General features: G+C 37.5%; 1 protein-coding gene across 6 annotated transcripts in view; it reads left to right on the top strand.

The window, feature by feature from the left end:
• SYNE2 (spectrin repeat containing nuclear envelope protein 2) overlaps positions 1-17727 on the top strand; it is a 155073-nt gene that overhangs the window by 10134 nt on the left and 127212 nt on the right. For all 6 annotated transcript variants that reach the window (XM_042814203.1, XM_042814205.1, XM_042814202.1 and 3 more), the window contains exons 4-21: positions 9-86; positions 177-269; positions 1500-1681; positions 3400-3596; positions 4052-4149; positions 5088-5189; positions 5894-6031; positions 6827-6991; positions 8552-8664; positions 9882-10038; positions 11038-11134; positions 11297-11484; positions 11640-11804; positions 13076-13249; positions 15025-15183; positions 15443-15616; positions 16543-16677; positions 16834-16989. In XM_042814203.1, the coding sequence (XP_042670137.1) occupies positions 9-86; positions 177-269; positions 1500-1681; positions 3400-3596; positions 4052-4149; positions 5088-5189; positions 5894-6031; positions 6827-6991; positions 8552-8664; positions 9882-10038; positions 11038-11134; positions 11297-11484; positions 11640-11804; positions 13076-13249; positions 15025-15183; positions 15443-15616; positions 16543-16677; positions 16834-16989 (2571 nt within the window). The remainder of the gene's footprint in view (positions 1-8; positions 87-176; positions 270-1499; positions 1682-3399; positions 3597-4051; positions 4150-5087; positions 5190-5893; positions 6032-6826; positions 6992-8551; positions 8665-9881; positions 10039-11037; positions 11135-11296; positions 11485-11639; positions 11805-13075; positions 13250-15024; positions 15184-15442; positions 15617-16542; positions 16678-16833; positions 16990-17727) is intronic.

The raw sequence follows: 17727 nt of genomic DNA, 5'->3' as shown, positions 1-17727 counted from the left end.
CTTTGCAGCCACGGGAAAAAGGATTTAATACCTTTCAGTGCAGAAGCAACATAGAAAATGCTTTGACGTTTTTAAGGAGCAAATCAGTGAGTATTAACTTCAAAATTCACAAGTAAAGCCAGTTTAGCTGGTGGAGCATTTTCTTTGTTAACAATGATCCTTTTTTCCCTTCCTAGCTCAAGCTTATAAATATTCATGTTGCTGACATTATTGAAGGAAAACCTTCCATTGTGCTTGGCCTAATTTGGACAATTATATTTCATTTTCATGTAAGTATTTCAGTAATGCAAAGGAGTCTTTCAGCAGAGGAGAAAAAGCACAAAAATATGTTGGCTTACATGGCTGCACAAAGAAACAAATTAGTACAAAGCAGAAGATTATTTTCTGACATCTTAAAGTGATGAGTCAGAAAAGGGATGCACCAGTGCATCCTGCCTGTCTCTGAGCTGCTTCTCCAATGTGATGGTAGCATTACAACTTGGACATCATTTAACTGAAAATGGTAGGAAGTGTAGATATGAGATTTTTAAAAATAACTAGTTAAAAATCAGCTAAACTTAGTCTTGCTAAGGCCCGTGATGATTAAGTTCTTAATAGAGCACCAAGTGGAGCAATTAGCATAGAGTGGCTCACATCCATCTCCCCCAGGGGCAGACCCCTCTTCAGTCTTGGCTGTGCTGAAGTTGTTTTGTGAGCCTTTGTGTAATTCCTACTCTCTGTTTTTCTAAAACCAAGTATCAGAAATGACATGTAGGATGTTGTGATGTTTCCTACACAAGGTACTGTGTGCGCATCCTGTGTGACAGGACATTATGGGGAGAAAGAGAAGTCTGAAAGCACATTGCATTGCTAGAATCCTGTTGACTGCAGAGAGTGGTGGAACCAAACAGTTGTCTAGCAAGAGCCCTTTTGCTTTTGGGATCTACTGGTGACAGGGGCTCAGGAAGGAATCTATAAGCAATGTTCTGTAACTATTAATTGTAGCCCATAATTTTTCTTGGTAAGGGTATTTTGGTGCTGGAGTATTTGTGCTGTGCCTAGAGGTGTGCATTATCTTTTACCTAAACCAAGCCTCTCTAGCCAAGTGTAGATTTCTGAGGCCAATTGAGTAGGTTTTCCTGCACCCTGAGCAAGCAAGCAAGCGAACTATGAACGTGCCTGATAGAACACAAGACAGCACGAAACAGAGCTGCTATTGGCTTCCTTCTCTGGTACAAAGAGTAGGAAAGAACACTGAGTGAGAAAATCCCTTCATGACATTGCTGGTACCCATAGTATCACATAAATGCCTTGGGTGAATATTTCCTGCCAAAAATATCAACTGTTCATCTTGAATGGATAATGTTTGGTAATGGTTGATAAACTTTATCCAAACTTTGGGGGCAGAGGACTGCTTTTACAGCTTAATTGAGTCCTTTCTAATTCTCTGTGCTTTTTGCCGTTAATGTCTTGGAAGTTTCCACTGTAAGCTGGTTAAATTTTCCCATCATCTCTGACAGATTGAAGAACTTGCCAGGACACTTGCTTGCACTTACAATCAGCCTTCTCTTGATTGTCCAAGTACTGTTGACTCCTCCCCAAAGGCAAGGCGATCAGCTAAAAAGAGTGCTAAAATTAAGGAGCGGTGGAAGATATCTGCTACAAAGGCTCTTCTGTTTTGGGCAAAAGAACAGTGTTCACTGTAAGTTTCATCCAATACATATAAATACTATTTCACATTTTGTATTTACGGCTTTTCCCTAAATGTGATATTTTTCCTTTAGCCTTAGTGATGGCTTAGCAAAAAATGCTTCAGAATTCAAATGATGTTATCAGCACTTTTAGCATCAATCAAAGCCCTAAGCATTATGAAATGAGCCCTTTAAATATAATGAAGTGAGGCTAATCCTACTAATAAAACACCACAATGTAAATTAGTTTGTTTGGCTTTTCTCTTTTAGGAGCTTACAGTTTCCTGTGTGATAAGTCTAGTGGAATGCTTACATGATTTGCTAGTTTTAATCCTTGTGGTTGGCACCGGTTAACGAAGTTGCAGCAGTTACTTATTTTTTAAAAGGAAAATTTGGGGTTTCTAGGATTCAAACATCACTCGTGGGACTTGAGACAGACAGAATGACAAGTATTCTCTCAAAACACTGCACGATCCCCAAGGAGGATCCTAGAAAATGGAACAGGTCTCAGTCCCTAAAGTCTTTGTATGTGTTTTTATTCACAATGTTCACATAGCTTTGTTGACTTCAGTGGGAGCATTCACACACACAGCCAAAATTAAACATGTATTTGTTGCAAGGGACAAGATATACATTTTACATTTTCTTCAAGGGCTACTGCAACACTCAAAGACATTTCAAATATCTCTTAGAATAATGTCAACCATTTTCCCCCAGCTTTTTGATAGCTTTATGTTCTAATAACATTCTACTAGTATTGGAAGTTGTTTAGTGGCAGAAAAAGGCCTTCATCAGCACAATTTACTTTCTGAGTGAAATTTTTAGTCACTGTATTTTACATTTTCATTGTGTTTTATCAAAGCAAGATTGACCAGCATGTAAAAGAGATCCCTCTGTCCATTTAATCATCCTTTTTTGATTGTTTTTTATTTTCAGCAGTATTACTGTTTTCAGCAATATTGCTCTCTGTTCTGTAGCATCCTTTCTGAATGGTGATTGCATTTAATAACTTTGTATCAGTTAATCCTATAGTCTTTGTTAATGGAACAAGTCTTTTTAAAATCCTGGCCCATTGTTTTGTAGCTAAGTTTTAACACCTGAAGCCCTACGTATTTTCCACTCAGGAGCATACTCATAACATATGAACTGCTTCTGGAAAGTAGTCCCAGATTGCACTGTGGCTCAGAGCTTTCTGGTCTCTCACAGCATTGTCCAGGCACTACTTAATGGAAGATGTTTGAAAGACACCAAGTAAGAAAAGAATATCCCTTCTGTGCTGATAGTTTTAAGGTTTGGATTTTCTGTAATGACAAAAAGGATTCCAAATCTTGGTGGTCTGATGGACAAATGCCTTTATTTTATTGCAACAACTTCAGTGCATTGCTTGTTATTTCTCCAACCCGTAGAATGTATTGACTGTGAGAGCGAACATTGCATTCAGAAGGAATACTGAATCAATAATACTTAGCTTCAGAATGCAGTATAAGAAGAAAATATTGTAGCATTTTGCAAAACCAAGTTTAAAAAATGTCATTGTAGTGGTGAGCATTATTGTCTCTATGGTTTTCTGACCCCACTTTTTCAGAAATGTAGTGACAAAGTTCTCTGTAACTACTTTGATTTATTTTATATATCATGTTGCCAAGTTTATATTGTATTTCTGAATTCTCACTCATGACATTTGAGTAAATGTGCTGTTGTGTTTTGTTTCTAATCATTTTTGGGATAGATATGGTTCTATCAGTGTGAATGATTTCAAGTCAAGCTGGAGAAGTGGACTGCCTTTTTTAGCTATCATCAATGCCTTAAGACCAGGTCTAATTGATTTGGAGAAGGCAAAGGCTAGAAGCAATAAGGAAAACCTAGATGAGGCTTTTAGAATTGCAGAATTGGAGCTCAATATTCCACGGCTTCTTGAACCAGAAGGTAAGCAATCTGCTTTCCTGTAATGAGCGAGATTAATATAATCCTACACGTGTTGATTTGTAATACAGGCAAAAAGTAAGGCTGTGTTCAAGTTTGAAATGAAACATTGATCTTTACTGTGATGCTCTAATCTGCAGTTCTTTTTTGTGTAGCTCTGAGGATACTTGGGATTTTTAGGATTTTTGAATTTGCAGCATGTGCAGGAACAATATGAAGATGACAGAGAATGAAACTTTTCCTTTCATGGGAGAAACTTGTTCATTAGTTTCTCATGTTATATCAAAGTGTTCCCAGGGAAAGAATTTCATTACATACTCATTTCTGTCAGTGGTATATTATGTGAGCTAATGCAAAATAAACATATTTATGGAAATGTGTTTTAATAACTGCACTGCAGTGTGCAATCATGGGATCAAATCTAGAGGGCTGAATAATTGGTGTATTGGCTCTTGTAGATGTTGATGTTACGAATCCAGATGAAAAATCTATCATGACTTATGTGGCTCAGTTTTTACAATACTCCAGGAATATGCCCGAGACTGAAGACATGCAGGTATGTAATCTGGTTTATCACAGACATTCTGTAACAAGTGTGCATTGTCACTGCCAAGATTCTCAGTACTTCCTTTTCCCAGCTTATAGCATGATGCAGTAACAGTTATCCTCCATAGTTTGATCCTCTGATTCAGCCGCTGACAGCGTTGAATTGGTTTGAACCTTCTGGTACTCCTATATGTGAGCCAAGACTCAATGTGATAGATTTTGATGGTGCTGTTGAAATTACTGTGCAGGTGGTCTTGTTTTTAGTTTGTGGGGGGTTTTTTTTGTTTTTTTTTTTTTTGTTTTTTTTTTTTTTGTTTTTTTACCAAGGATGTTTTTAAGCTTGATTGTTTTCATGTGCACTCTCAAGTCAATGTGTGAATACAGATAAATTTGCCAACATGCAGAACAATTAGCTTTAAATTTAATAGCTTGCATGTAGAGTGAGCAGCAGTTGTTGCTTGCAGGCTACGCTGGTTAGAAAACCGAGTTGTCTGTTGTCTATATTCTCCTATACTATGGTGTTTGGAAAACCAAGCTGTCTGTAATCTATATTCTCCAGTAGCAAGGGGGTTGGAACTAGATAATCTTAAAGATCCCTTCCAACCCAAACCATTCTATGATTCCTGTTAGAGTTTATACATTAATTGCCTCAATTAATTGCATTAATTCACATATCTCCATATCGTTAATGTCCTTCCACTCGGGCTGCAATCAGGCTCTTCTTTTAAGATGGCTTTGTATATCCAGGAGACAAGTTTAAAACTTTGGCCTTGCTTTATAGTAGCAGCTGCCCCAAAGCTCATTAGAGTCCCCAGGAAACATTGTTTGTTTTTCACTGGCTTTGAATGGGGTTATCATATGCTCAGTATACGTTGCTTTGTGGCACAATGTGAATTAGAAACAAGGCTTTCAAAACAGAAACATGAAATTTTCTGCTCTAATTACTAGGATAAAGTAACAGAGACCTTGAGCTGGTTGGCTGTGAAGAGAAAAAAGTTAGCAAATTTGCTGATGGACACAGAGAATGAAACTTATTACCAGAAGTACAAAGTAAGTTGTGTTTTGTATTTAACTGCTTTTTCAAAAGTAAATATTAAGAATGTTCTGAGAAAGAGACTTTCATCTTCATTGCCTAGGCCAAAATGCTAAATGAAACAGGAGATGGAAACCTTGAATTCAGTAAATGCTCTCAAATGATTGAGGGAAGAATAGGGTAAAATTATTTCTCTTTGGAAACAGATATATGCTGTTTCATTTCTGAGCAGAGCAAGGCTTTTTGGAGAGAGCAATGTGATGTCTTTTAATTAATTGACATAATTGAGAATGTGGACAAGATTCCATAGGCCCTTCATAAGGTCAGCTTCTCAATTGCTGTGATAATAATTATGGTAGATTCAGCTAATGACATAGAGGAATACTTGAAATGTTGACTATAGATTGTGTCTGAAGTAAAATTTCCTTTGGTTTGTATTGTAGTCAGAGTTGGTAATAAAATAGCCTGTATGGCCTGTATGGATAGAGAAACGAATTTTCCCTCCCTCTTTTTAGAAGAACCATGTCCTGACAGCACTGGCAATATGCTAAGTACAGATTTTAGTAGACAGTGGCACTTTCAGATGTAATCCCTTGCCTTTCCATGCATCACATCCTCTGAATTTAATGGAGTTCCTACCAATAAGTTCAAAGGCAGTATTCAGTTGCACGGGTTCCATCCAAGTTATCTTCTATGAATTACTCTTCCTTCTTATCTATAGGAAATGATGTCATTTATGGAAGCATTTAACCAAGAAAAAAAAGCATTTCTGCCCCTGTTATCATCAAAAAGAACTGGAGCTGAGCTGAGCGAAGGCCAGCAGCAGATGAGGGAAGAATGGAGTAAACTCGTCTCTCAGGTCAGAGGCAATTCCAACTCACCTTGTTGCATGTGTGAATGTGATTGATGTGAAAGCCTGAACTTAGCCCAAGAATATGCACAGGGAAAAGCAGGGGGAGGGGTGATACGTTTTTGCATCAATGAAAGCAGTATTGATCCTGAACCTGAAGTTCAGACAAACTGGTGTACAGTGCCCAAGAGGAGCCTGAAAGGGGCTGTGAATTACATTCCTGCCTTTGCATCTGATTATTTTTGAGCAGCCTTCAGATCAAAGGTTTTGGTTTATTAATGCTTACAAGGTTATTTGAAGACAAAGTTATGGCTCATAACTTTGCAGCTAGGAGAAATATGATCGTATTTTTTTTCCCACAGTACAAATTGTGATGCAGTTAGATCAGGTTGATCAGTGCTTTACAATGAGTTTGGCTGTGTTGTCTCCCTCTGTTGCATTTGTTGATAATTGCTCTTTATAGAAGAAATGTCCACTTGTCACATCACAGAATCACAGAATGGCCAGGGTTGGAAGGGACCTCAAGGATCACGAATCTCCAACCCCCCTGCTACATGCGGGGCCACCAACCTCCACATTCAATACTAGACCAGGCTGCCCAGGGCCCCATCCAACCTGGCTTTGAACACCTCCAGGACGGGGCACTTCTTATAACAAACAGTTAGTCCAGAGCATCCCTTGTTCCCTACTTCTTTTTTTTTTCCGGGGTGTGTAGAGCATCAGCTTACAGAACATGCAGCTGTATCTTAGGGATGGAGAAAGGAATAATAGTGACAAATTTAATTGCTTGTTTTTATTTTTAAGATTAATGAATGGAAAGCAGAGCTGGACCAGATGTTGCCCCCACCTCTGGATGGCATTGAGGCCTGGCTTCAGAAGGTAGAACATCTGCAGGCAGAAGATTTGCCTGATTTGCAGGACCCATTTAAAGCCATGTCTCTCTTCAGTGAAATCATTTCAGTGTTTAAGGTAAGCTGATCACAGAGGAATGTTCTCCTTTAGTCTCACCTAGTAAAGTACTTATCATGGAATTGCTGTTTACTGTTTTGGAAAGTAGTATGGATATGTTTATTTTCTGAAGATGAGAAGCCTTCCGGAAGATACCGTTGATTTTTGTGGGTTTATTCAAGTAGCTGCACAGGTCTGTAAGGAAGGTTTCTGACTTCATTGGAGTGAGATTAAATTTAAATGTGAAGTGAATGAGAAAATTATGCTATTTTATGTGGCTCCTGCAACTTGTTTGTTAAGTAATAATGCAGAGTAATTGCATCCTTATCTTTAAATCTAGGCTTGATACATACCTGTTCAGAAAAGCACTTGCACTCGGGGTTACATTCCATTATGTTCATGCAGCTATGTGTTTAAAGTTAAGTATTTGCTGAATCACTCTGTTATTCCCTTCAAAGCAATGGAAAGTATTCTGATACCTCAGTATCATGCAAGTTATTTACTGTGATCTTGAGGTCTTTACACTGATAACATTTTAAATGCTTTGAGTTAGAAAACTTCAAAAAGCGTAAGTGTATTGGAGCTTGGTTGGATCATCGTGGTACTTTACTTGTGGGTTTTTTTTTGTGAACAAGGTGAAGTTGAATATTTTTGTAAGTATCTTTGCTGTTGGTTTGAAAGAATAGGAACAGGAGGTGGTTGTGAGTGGCTTGATACCACCACTTCTTTGAACTGTTGCTAGTCAATTCCTGTTAGGAGAAATGGCTTTTTTTCACTAATAATGGCTTTACCAAACATTGGCCATTTCTTCTATGATTTTGGCTGCTCAGGATAAGTGTTAGTAACGTTTTTAAGAATGAGACGGAGGGAGACATGGTTGATTGAAGGCTTTCATATTTTTTTTCTGTTGACATGTGGATACCATCATTAAGTTTCTTAAGAAATATAAGCTGCTTTGGTGGGATAGGAAGGCATTCTGCTGAAATTTCCTTTTCTTCCTCCTTTAATCCAATCTTTTTAGTATGGTTTATATAGAGATCTTGTTGCCAAAGTGGTGCCTCTTGATAGAAATTCTGCTTTCTCTTAAGAACTGGGAAATTACTCAACGGTGCTCACCACTGGTTAATGTCATATGCTATCAGCATGAATTTGTTGAGCATTCAAAAAAGTATTAGGCAAGTATGATGCGATAAGTTTATTCAGCAGACTTTGCTTTTAGGTTTTGCTAACATATAACGAGGAAAAACTTAATATCCTGAACCCAATAAAATGACTCATTTTTGTTGTAAAGATGGTATTAAAAGTGAAGAAGAAAACTTGGTAGTGTAGGTTGTGTAGCTCCATGCACCTTACATTTTACTAGAGGCCTGCTGGTAAGAAAAATTATATGTTGCACTTCAGAAGGTGATTTGATTGATAAGACTTTCATTACATGTTAATCAATAAAGACACTGAAAGACTGTCTTGTCTGTCTTGTTTACTCTCACTGTAGTAGCAGATGACTTGCAGATTCTAGCGTGGTTTAATACTAGTTGATTCTAGTATTGATATGAATAGCTTACTGTTTCCTTTTCTTCCCAGGGCTTGATGAATTGTTTTGATTCTCACTTGGACACTCTTCAATCATTTGAGAATAAAGATGAGAAGAATATGCCACTAGTAGTGCCTGAAAAGCTAGAGGAAATGAAAAGAAGGTTGTGATACTCAAATTCCTTCTACTATGACTGTGTTGTATTCTAGTTCTGCTGTTGACTTGCACATAAGTTGTCCATGCCTTGCAGAAAAAGAACATTTTCCATTTAAGCACAGAATCACAGAATCATAAGAACACAAAGGTTGGAAAGACCTACAAGATCATGCAGTCCAACCATCCACCCATTACCAATAGTTCTCACTAAACCATATCCCTCAACACAACACCCATACACTCCTTGCACACCTCCAGGGTCGGTGACTTCAACACCTCCCTGGGCAGCCCATTCCAGTGCCTGACCACTCATTCAGACAAGTAGCATTTCCTAACATCCAGCCTAAATCTCCTGTGGTGCAGCTTGAAGCCATTCCCTCTAGTTCTATCACCAGTTACATGAGAAGCACATGTTGACTGGTATGTTGAGCACACAGTTAATTTGTTGGTCCATGAAAGTCTAATTATTTGTACAAAATGAAGCACATTAACAGGAGCTTTTCAAATGCTCTGGGCTAGTATGGATAGGAAGTACCCACTTGGGGTAGAAAGCAAATTCCTTGAAAATAAAGATTTTTCTGGATGTGGGGATTCTGCCTCCAATTTTTATTTTTTACCTTTTTGGAAAGCTGAAATTTACAGACTGTGCAACCCTATATAGCTTTTGAAGGATATTTTCAAAAATGACCAGTGAATCTATTCACATAGCATGAGATTCTTTGACATACAGATAACAGATGCCATTCTCTAACTATTTAAGGCTATCCATAAATTGAGCTACTATTTTAAAAAGAAGAAAAAAAAAAAACCTGTTATCTTAAAATTTTGTACCACAAAGATCTTTACATGTGGAATAGTAGAATGGCTTAGGTTGAAAGAGGCCTTAAAGTTCATCTAGTTCCAAGCCCCTCCCGTGGACAAGGGTCCCAACCACTAGATTGGGCTGTCTCAGGCCCCATCCAACCTTAATATCCCCTCTTATTGTTTAAAGCCATTTATTTCCAGTTGTCCTATCACTATTAGACTATGTTAAAAAAGTTGGACTCCCTCCCATTCATAAGATCTTATCTGCTGAATAGTCCACCCTTCCATATCTTTCCAACTTAGAGAATGTGACGTGGGACATACATGTTATTCAGGATTTTTAGGCTAAAATCTCTATACATTAATGCCTTCTGCATCCAATGATTTGAGTCAACTTTTGGAACATTTCACTGTTTGCAGATTCAATGATATTCGTTTCACAAACTCCAGCTCCCTTCTTGAATACCACTATGGACTGTGCTCAGCATTTGCCAGTGAGGTGACACTGAAGCTAAATATTTGGGATGTGAAATATGGGACGAAAGAATCTGTGGAATCACTGCTAGAAAGTTGGAATGTAAGTTTAAAATAATTGTTTTTCATAATCACACTGTAACAATAATTCCTCTTCTCTCCACTCTCTTTGATTCAAAATTGAGTTCTTCCTCATCAGTGAAAAGAGAGAGGCACTTCCCTTTCCTCTTTCACTCCTCAGGAAACCACAGATAGCAATGTGGTCACCCCTTAGCCTCTTTTTTAATCTAGACAACCCAAGTACCCAAATGTACTCAGCCTCTCCTCATAGAATATGCTTTTCAGCCCATTTGCCAGCTTTGTTGGCTTTTCTGGATGCTGAATAACAAGTATCTTATTATCCTTTCAAAATGTGAAGTTTCTGAAGAGTTTCTCTGAAACTTTTCATGCTGGAAAATCCCTACTTAAATTAGTGGAAATTTCATCAGAACTCTAGTAGAAGGCAACAAGAAGTTATACAAAATGTCCCTCTTTTTTTTTTTTTTTAAAAGTTTTTTCTTTACAATACTAACATTACCCGTAAATGAGGTGGGAATACAGCATTAATCTGTGCTGAGTTTCTTGATGTAGTTGATTTCATAAATACTTATTACTATGTTTTTTCTGTGGTTGTGGTTCATGGAGTAAGGTGCACCTTAGAGTACCTAAGAACCTAAGAGGACCAACCCACTCATTCCCTAAGTAAATATTCAAACCATAAGTCTCTTTCTCTACTCCCATTTCTTCCCTTTTCATCCCCAGTTTGTATCATATTGAATCTTTTTGAAATAAGTAGTTCTGACTCATACGTGACTGTGACTCAGTCAATGGCATTCCAGAGTTTGTATTTCCCATTAAGCTACTCTCTGCGTGAGCAGAAAACGAACAGGTCAAATTCAGGCTAAAGAGTTTAGATGAGTTGCTGGATAGGCTTTGTTTAATTTACATTCGACTCCGAGGTTGCAGCCTCATTGAAAAAAAACGTGTCCCAACCTGTATTTGCTAACATTAAGTTTTATGTGGGTTAGTTTTACCTGTGCCAATTCTTTTTCACTTTGGGTAGAATTTCATTGAAGAAAAGAGACTTAACACACAGCTGGAAACTGCTGCTGATATCTGTGAAGACTTGAAAAACAAAAACTTAAGCAACCTTGACTTAGGTAAGTTCCTGTACATAAACTCATAATGGAAACCTCTGTTTTGAACTGATATGCTGTCTCTAGTTTTAATCCCCACTTAGGTTTTTCTGTTAAGTACTAATTCTATTGAATAAATCTCTCTGTTTCCAAATGTGTAACATTACTTTCTTTTTGATATCCTAGCTGGAGATCCTCAAGAAATTAGCAAACTTTTTAAGACAGTGGAGTCAAAGATTTCTATGTGCAAAGACTATATTTCCAATGTAAACACTACACTACAGAAAGTCCTGTCTTCCTGGAGTAGTTACACAGAAAACCTCTGCTTACTAAAGACATGGCTGGAAGAAAAACATAATGAGTATCCAGTAGAGGTATGTTGTTGGATTTGTTTTACTCACGATGGACAGAGACTCCTGGAAGGAAAACATTTTATATGACAGTGGTTGTACTTGCTTTTCTGTTCCTCATTTTGGAAATCAACTTGTGGCAGGGCTCTGCTTGAAATTATTTCAATGCTTCTCTCTAGGTCCCTGTGGAAGTGCTGGCAAACTGGAATTCAGTGCATGGTTCATTAAATGAAGCTGGAAACTATCTCATTGAAGTCAGCAAAGAGCAAGTTGGGTCGAATATTGCCAAAGAGCTGAAAAAAGTGAATAGGAAATGGGCTAAATTCATCAAGAAGACACGCTTTGTAAGATAACAGTTTCATAATTCCCTTTTGACAAGCAGCCTTCAAAATCATCTTTTCTAAACTTATCAGCTTGTTAGTAAGAGCTTAATAAATTTTTCAGTCAGCTGAGTATTTCCAGTTTTAAAACAAGAGGAACAGAGAATACACAGAGGTATCGCATTCGTAAGTCTTTGCAACACAGTTAAATGCTCTTTGTAACAATCTAGATAATACCAATTTTTAAAATCAAAATTTTAAAACCACTTTAAAGGGGATAACTTATTGCAGGTTAAAGCTTTTCGTTTAGTTATAGAGGTATTTCATTTATTAAGAGCTTGTGAACCTTTGCTAAATTGTGTAATCCCTTCTTCATCTAGAAAAAGGTAATTATAGCTGCATGGATATTTCTAGGTTATTCAACTTTATACCAGCTCACTTGACAGGTTTTTAGGTGGCAGTAAATTCCTATACAATCTGCTTGATGTTATGTATATTACTTTTTCTAGAATAATTTCACAGTAGCAGCATTATCACTCCATCTGGGACTATTAGAGCTCTTAATTTTCTAAGTTGAGCCTTTCAATGACATTTATTAAAATACTCTGATGTTAAATGATGGCAAAGAAATACAGTATTTCTGTGGGAGATGAGCTTAATGAGAATGTTAATAAGAGGCATATTTGCAAGAGTGAGGAAATCTGGAGTTGCATGTAAAAGCCATTATTAACATTTCAAGAGATGTTTTTAGGAAGTAATTCAGTAAGCAGAAATAGACAGTCTTGTAAGTGCTTAAGGACAGAAGGGATTATTTTTCTGGTATTGCACTGGACATTATGTAAACATGTGTAGGTCAACATAGTGCACGGGCAAATGCTTGAAATGTGGCCTATCAGTACCATTCAACCATTGCCACCATTTGGCCAACACCAGCTATCGTTCCCTTTGACAATTCCCCAGCATGACTTGGGAAATGCTGTATCACAGGAGTTCTTCTCCACTGTAATGTGGTTGTGGCTGCTTTCTTATAGGGAAGGGGAAATCCATGTGGGCACAGGTTGTGATTTCACATTCACATTCTGTGATTCTGTGATTCTGTGTTGCCCTGCCTGCTCCCAGGTTTGAAAAATCAAGCCTTGGGTAATTTATTTACCAGTGTTTATTTGTCCTTCATTGCTTGTTGAGTGCAAAAGCAGGAAAGTAAATTCGATGACTGTATGTTACAGGGGAGTAGTGGATAGATCCCTGTGGACTGATGATGAGTGTGAACGTCTTACCCTACTCTTTGTTCATAGCTTGGTGAAGAGAACACAGATGCTGCTGAAAAGGCCAAGGAGCTTCCAGGAGGCATGGAGAAAATTGAAGAGCTCCTTGAAGTTGTAGAGAGCTGGGCCACAGAGACTGAATGCCTGCTCAGTGAGATTGGTCACAAGACACCTGTGGAACCTCAGGTGGAGGAATATTTGCAGGTGAAAATGGGAATACATTCATACATACATACAACTTAAAATACTTGTTCATCAGATTTTCATCTTTCAGAGTGGATTTATGACTTGGGTAAAAAGCACCTTCATCAATGGAGAAAAAATGCAGATTTTATGCTGTCACACGAGGTGGTAGAAAGTCAACCAATGGTGGTATTTTGGTATTATTTCCCAGAATCAGTCCTAGATGAGCTAGCTGCAAATGAGTCTTCTGGTATACGCATGTTCAGGTGATAATTGACAAGGAAGTGCTGTTGTTGCTACTGATTGGTAGCTTGCTCTCTAGTGATATTAATTAGTCATGTGCAGCACAGCATTTGCAGCAGATTAAAATTTTGGAAGGTGCTGAGATTTGAATTTACAGTGGTTTCTATCATGCATCCTTGCTTGGGACAGTTTGGCTGTATTCAATGCATTCCTGTCAAAAACTGGAATACCTGAGGTATTTGCAGCAGCATCTTGGGTAATCTGCGTATCTCAGTTTACAGGCTGTTGTTCTAAATATCCACAGTGAGCACTGCTGAATTTTTTTGTTACTTCCATTTCTGTCTGTTGCATCCACTGTTTCTCAGCCAGAGATTACTGTTTCTCCCTAGCAAAGGGTAGGTTGGAAATACGTATGTCCAACTCTGCAGCTTCACTTAAGCAAATAAGCTTATGTCTTATTTAAATAAGCAAATAAGCAATGTCTTATTTACTTTCTTGTCCTGCCAGTGAAGATGAGACTGAACAAAGACACTGGGCTTTGCACTAGAGAAGCAGAAGCACTGTCATTTATTCCTTTTTCCCTATTTCTGCAACACGGAATTGTGTATAGTCTAGTGGTAGGAAGGTGGACACAGGTTCATTGAATTTCTTCTGTCCAAGTGCTAAGATTAAATACAGATGTTCTTCAGTAATTAAATCCATGTACAGTAACTGCTGTAGTTTACTTTGAGTTTGTGCCTTCTTGTTAGTTTATGGAATTAGGAAGTGTGAGGCTATGAAATGAATATATTCATCTTTTTGGGCATATATTTATAAACTAATCCTCATTTTGCAGTACAGCACCAGTTTGTTAAAAATGATGAATTAAGTAAAGACAGCCTGACAGCTTCCAAAAATATGAATGATATTGTGCCTTTATGTCTATGAAAAGAAGAGATCTGGTCACTAATTGCCCTCAGCACAATAGGTCAGGAACCGAGTAAAACACTGATTATCATTAAAAGAATGCTAATTGACAACTTCAAAAAGGAAAATGTGTTGAATATTCATAGATCAAAACAATTCTAATATGGATATTTCGTGATAAATATTTAAATATGGCACACTACTTTTTGCATGCAAAATACCCAACTGCTTCCTGCCTTTTGGCACTCATTACCACAAGAAAGTCTGAGTCTTGATTATGTGCTTACTTTTGGATGACTTCACGATCAGGTTATGCATATCCAAATGTGTGGTTTGTGCTTTTGGAAGGCTGTTCAGATTAGAGACTGTGTTTAAAAAATTACTTCTGATTGAGTCTGAGACAAAGTACTGATGATATCACATTTTCTTGAAAGAATGTGTCAGCAAACAGAATCCCCTGTGGATGGCAGCAGACTCTCTCTACACAGAGACTTTGTAGCAAAATACACTGGCTATTATTGGAATATATGATTTTGCTCTTGAGCAAATATTGGCCATGCATGATTAATGCTGCCTTTTTCATTCAGTTTCTTTAAACAAAAAGGCGTAAATACTGTGAAGACTTCTAATGTTTTTCATTCAACCAGAGCTTGGCTGCAAGGGGAATTTCGTGCCAAGAGCAAGTTATGGCAGTAGAAGAGATATTGCAATCTCTGATGAAGAATGCTTCAAGTGAGGTGTCCCAACAACACTGTCACACCGCTGGGTTGCCAGCACGAGTTAAAGAAGCCAGAGACAGAATAGAGGTACTCCTTTTTTATTGTTATTATGCTTTATACCCACAATTTTTAGCATTATGTGATTAGGAAGATTCCTTTTCATTCATGTAAAACAAAAAAAGGTTATACTGTTGGAATCTATGTCCTAGACTCTTGCCAGGGACAGAAATTAGAACATTTCTAAGATCAGTATCTCAACTTGAAAAACTTGAGTGATGTTATGAAGCAATCACATTACATAATTAATGCAACTCGCACATGTTCTGAAAGGTCTCTTTCTTTCAAGGCTGTCATGAGTGATGTGAACAACATCCTGCCCAAATCTGAGAAGAAACCCTCACAAAAGGAAGCTTTACTTAATTTTGAAGAATCTCAGAAGGATATTGAGGTTTCCATTTCAAAAGCAGTGGAACTTGTTAGTCAAAAATTAAGTCCTGAAGTGCATATTTCAAGATATGAGGTAGGTTCATTTTCTGAGCCAGCTGAGTGGATTATTTCTTAGTGTCATTTAATGTCTAAAAAGCTGAGAAAAATATGAGAATTTTTGGGGTAGTCTTTAATCTTTTTTTTTTTCCTGCTGACTATAAACTAAATTTTTAGTTTAGTTTTGTTAGTATATGTTGACAGGCAGACAATTTGAATGAGGAAATACGAATCTGAATACCAGTTTATTTAGTGCCCTGTCTTAAATTATTCCATCATTCTCAGATCCCTGTCCTGAGCTATCACAATTTTTTTCCTGATTAATAATTAAGATTTCCACCTTGAAACATATGCCTGAATTCTTGGACAAGTTATTAAAGTATGATTATAAATGCAGAATCTCCACTTCTTTTTCCAGTGGCTAAATGGTATAGAAAGTGTCAGATGTCAAAATTCAGATCTGTGAAAGGGGTCCTTAGTGAGGTATGAAACATGGAAACACACCTAATATCTGTGTTGCCTCATGTTGCACAGTGAGTTCTGGGCTGCCCTATGCTGGCAGCTGCACAGAGCTCACGGGGTCCCATTGCATCAGTGCAGACCTTTCACGTGCTTTCTGGGAGACATGGGACATGGCTGTGTGTGTTCTCTGGTAATGAACAGAGTTGAGGAACTTTAGTCTTTTTTTCTCTTTGGTACCACATTTTCCCCTAGAATGGGTGTTAAAGGAACAATATTTGCTTTTGTCTATAAAACATATTTTGACAGCATCTGCAGCTTTTTTGCAAATATGCAAGAGTGGATAATGCCCTTGTTTTCAGTCATGCAAGGGCCATCCCAGCCTGTACTCGCCATGTATGTGTATTTTATATGTATCCTTTATAGGCTACTGATGACATTTTGTTAGGTTGATAAGCTACATTCAGTTCTGTTTATCTTTTGTAATGCTGCTTTGTTTTGCAGGAAGCTTTTAATGCTCTGGACAATAAAGTTCTTGACAATTTTTTTAAAGCAGTTGAACAACTGAAAAATATTTCATCTGATCAGGAAAAGCTGGTAGTAGAAGAAAAGAGTGAAGATATTCGTAAAAGATGGGAGGTGAGATAATATTGGAAGGAGACTCCACTGTCTGTTGTCATTATGCTTGGCATCTTGGAAAACATTTTTTTTGTCACATTGTTTTCTGAGACTTTAATTTGCTTTGTAATGCTGTATCTCTATTCTCACAGAGATAATGTGTTCTGAATTTTGCAGGCCGTTCATAATGAAGTTATATCCTGCATCCAGCTCCTATTAGAAAGGGAAAAAAAGAAATTTAACACAACTTTAAAAAAAATCAATAAGCAATTAGGGAAAGAAAAGAAACTCCTGAATATGAATAAAACCAAAGGGCTCATCAAGGAACATGAGGTACGTGACCCTTTCCTTTTCTGCTCAGTTATTTCTCTTTCTGAATGCATTGTCCTTCCTGCTCCTGCTTCCTTTAGTGGATGTAGTAGCTTGTGTTTGTGAAATAGAGCCCTTGTGTTATGTAAACAGAGAACAGAGGCCTCCAAAATTATGTCAAATTATTTCATTGACTTTCTGACTGCAGACAATAGCCTCTTTATTTGCCTCCTTTTTGCATAGATGCTATCTTTTCTTTTCTTTTTTTCTTTTTTTCTTTTCTTTTTTTTTTTTTTTTTTTAGGACATGAAACAGATTTATTTGTGCAAAGTGTGAAAATAAGAAGTGATTTTGTGTTTGTGATTTGTTACAATTGTTTTGTTGAATAAGATTGATGCTTCTTCAAGTGAGAGTATTTTCTCACAGTGCAGTAGACCCACTTTGTGGAGCATATAAATTAATCAGAGTTAGATGTAAGGCTTTAATTTTTCATTTGCTGGGGCATCGTGAATCTTGCATACTCCGTAGGCAATGGCTGTTACGCTTCGTTGCTGCTAGCATTTTTGTTCATCCTCTTTGATATGCTTTGATGTGGCCAGTTTACCACTTAGAAAGGTAATAAAATGCTCTCTGTTGAAATTCTGGCCTTTGCTGAAGTAAGCACAGTTTTTGTGTTTGCTTTTAATGAGTTTATTCTAACCCAATGGTAAATACCCAACTGAAAAGAGAAAGAAACATTCTTAGGTGCATTCCTTCTGCTCA

This window comes from Centrocercus urophasianus, unplaced genomic scaffold (genome assembly GCF_019232065.1).
Source record: "Centrocercus urophasianus isolate 14NV4802_14NV808 unplaced genomic scaffold, USGS_Curo_1.0 seq_14, whole genome shotgun sequence".
NCBI classification, from domain to species: Eukaryota; Metazoa; Chordata; class Aves; order Galliformes; family Phasianidae; genus Centrocercus; species Centrocercus urophasianus.
Note: the sequence above shows the minus strand (reverse complement) of the source record. Positions and strands in the feature narration are given on the sequence as shown.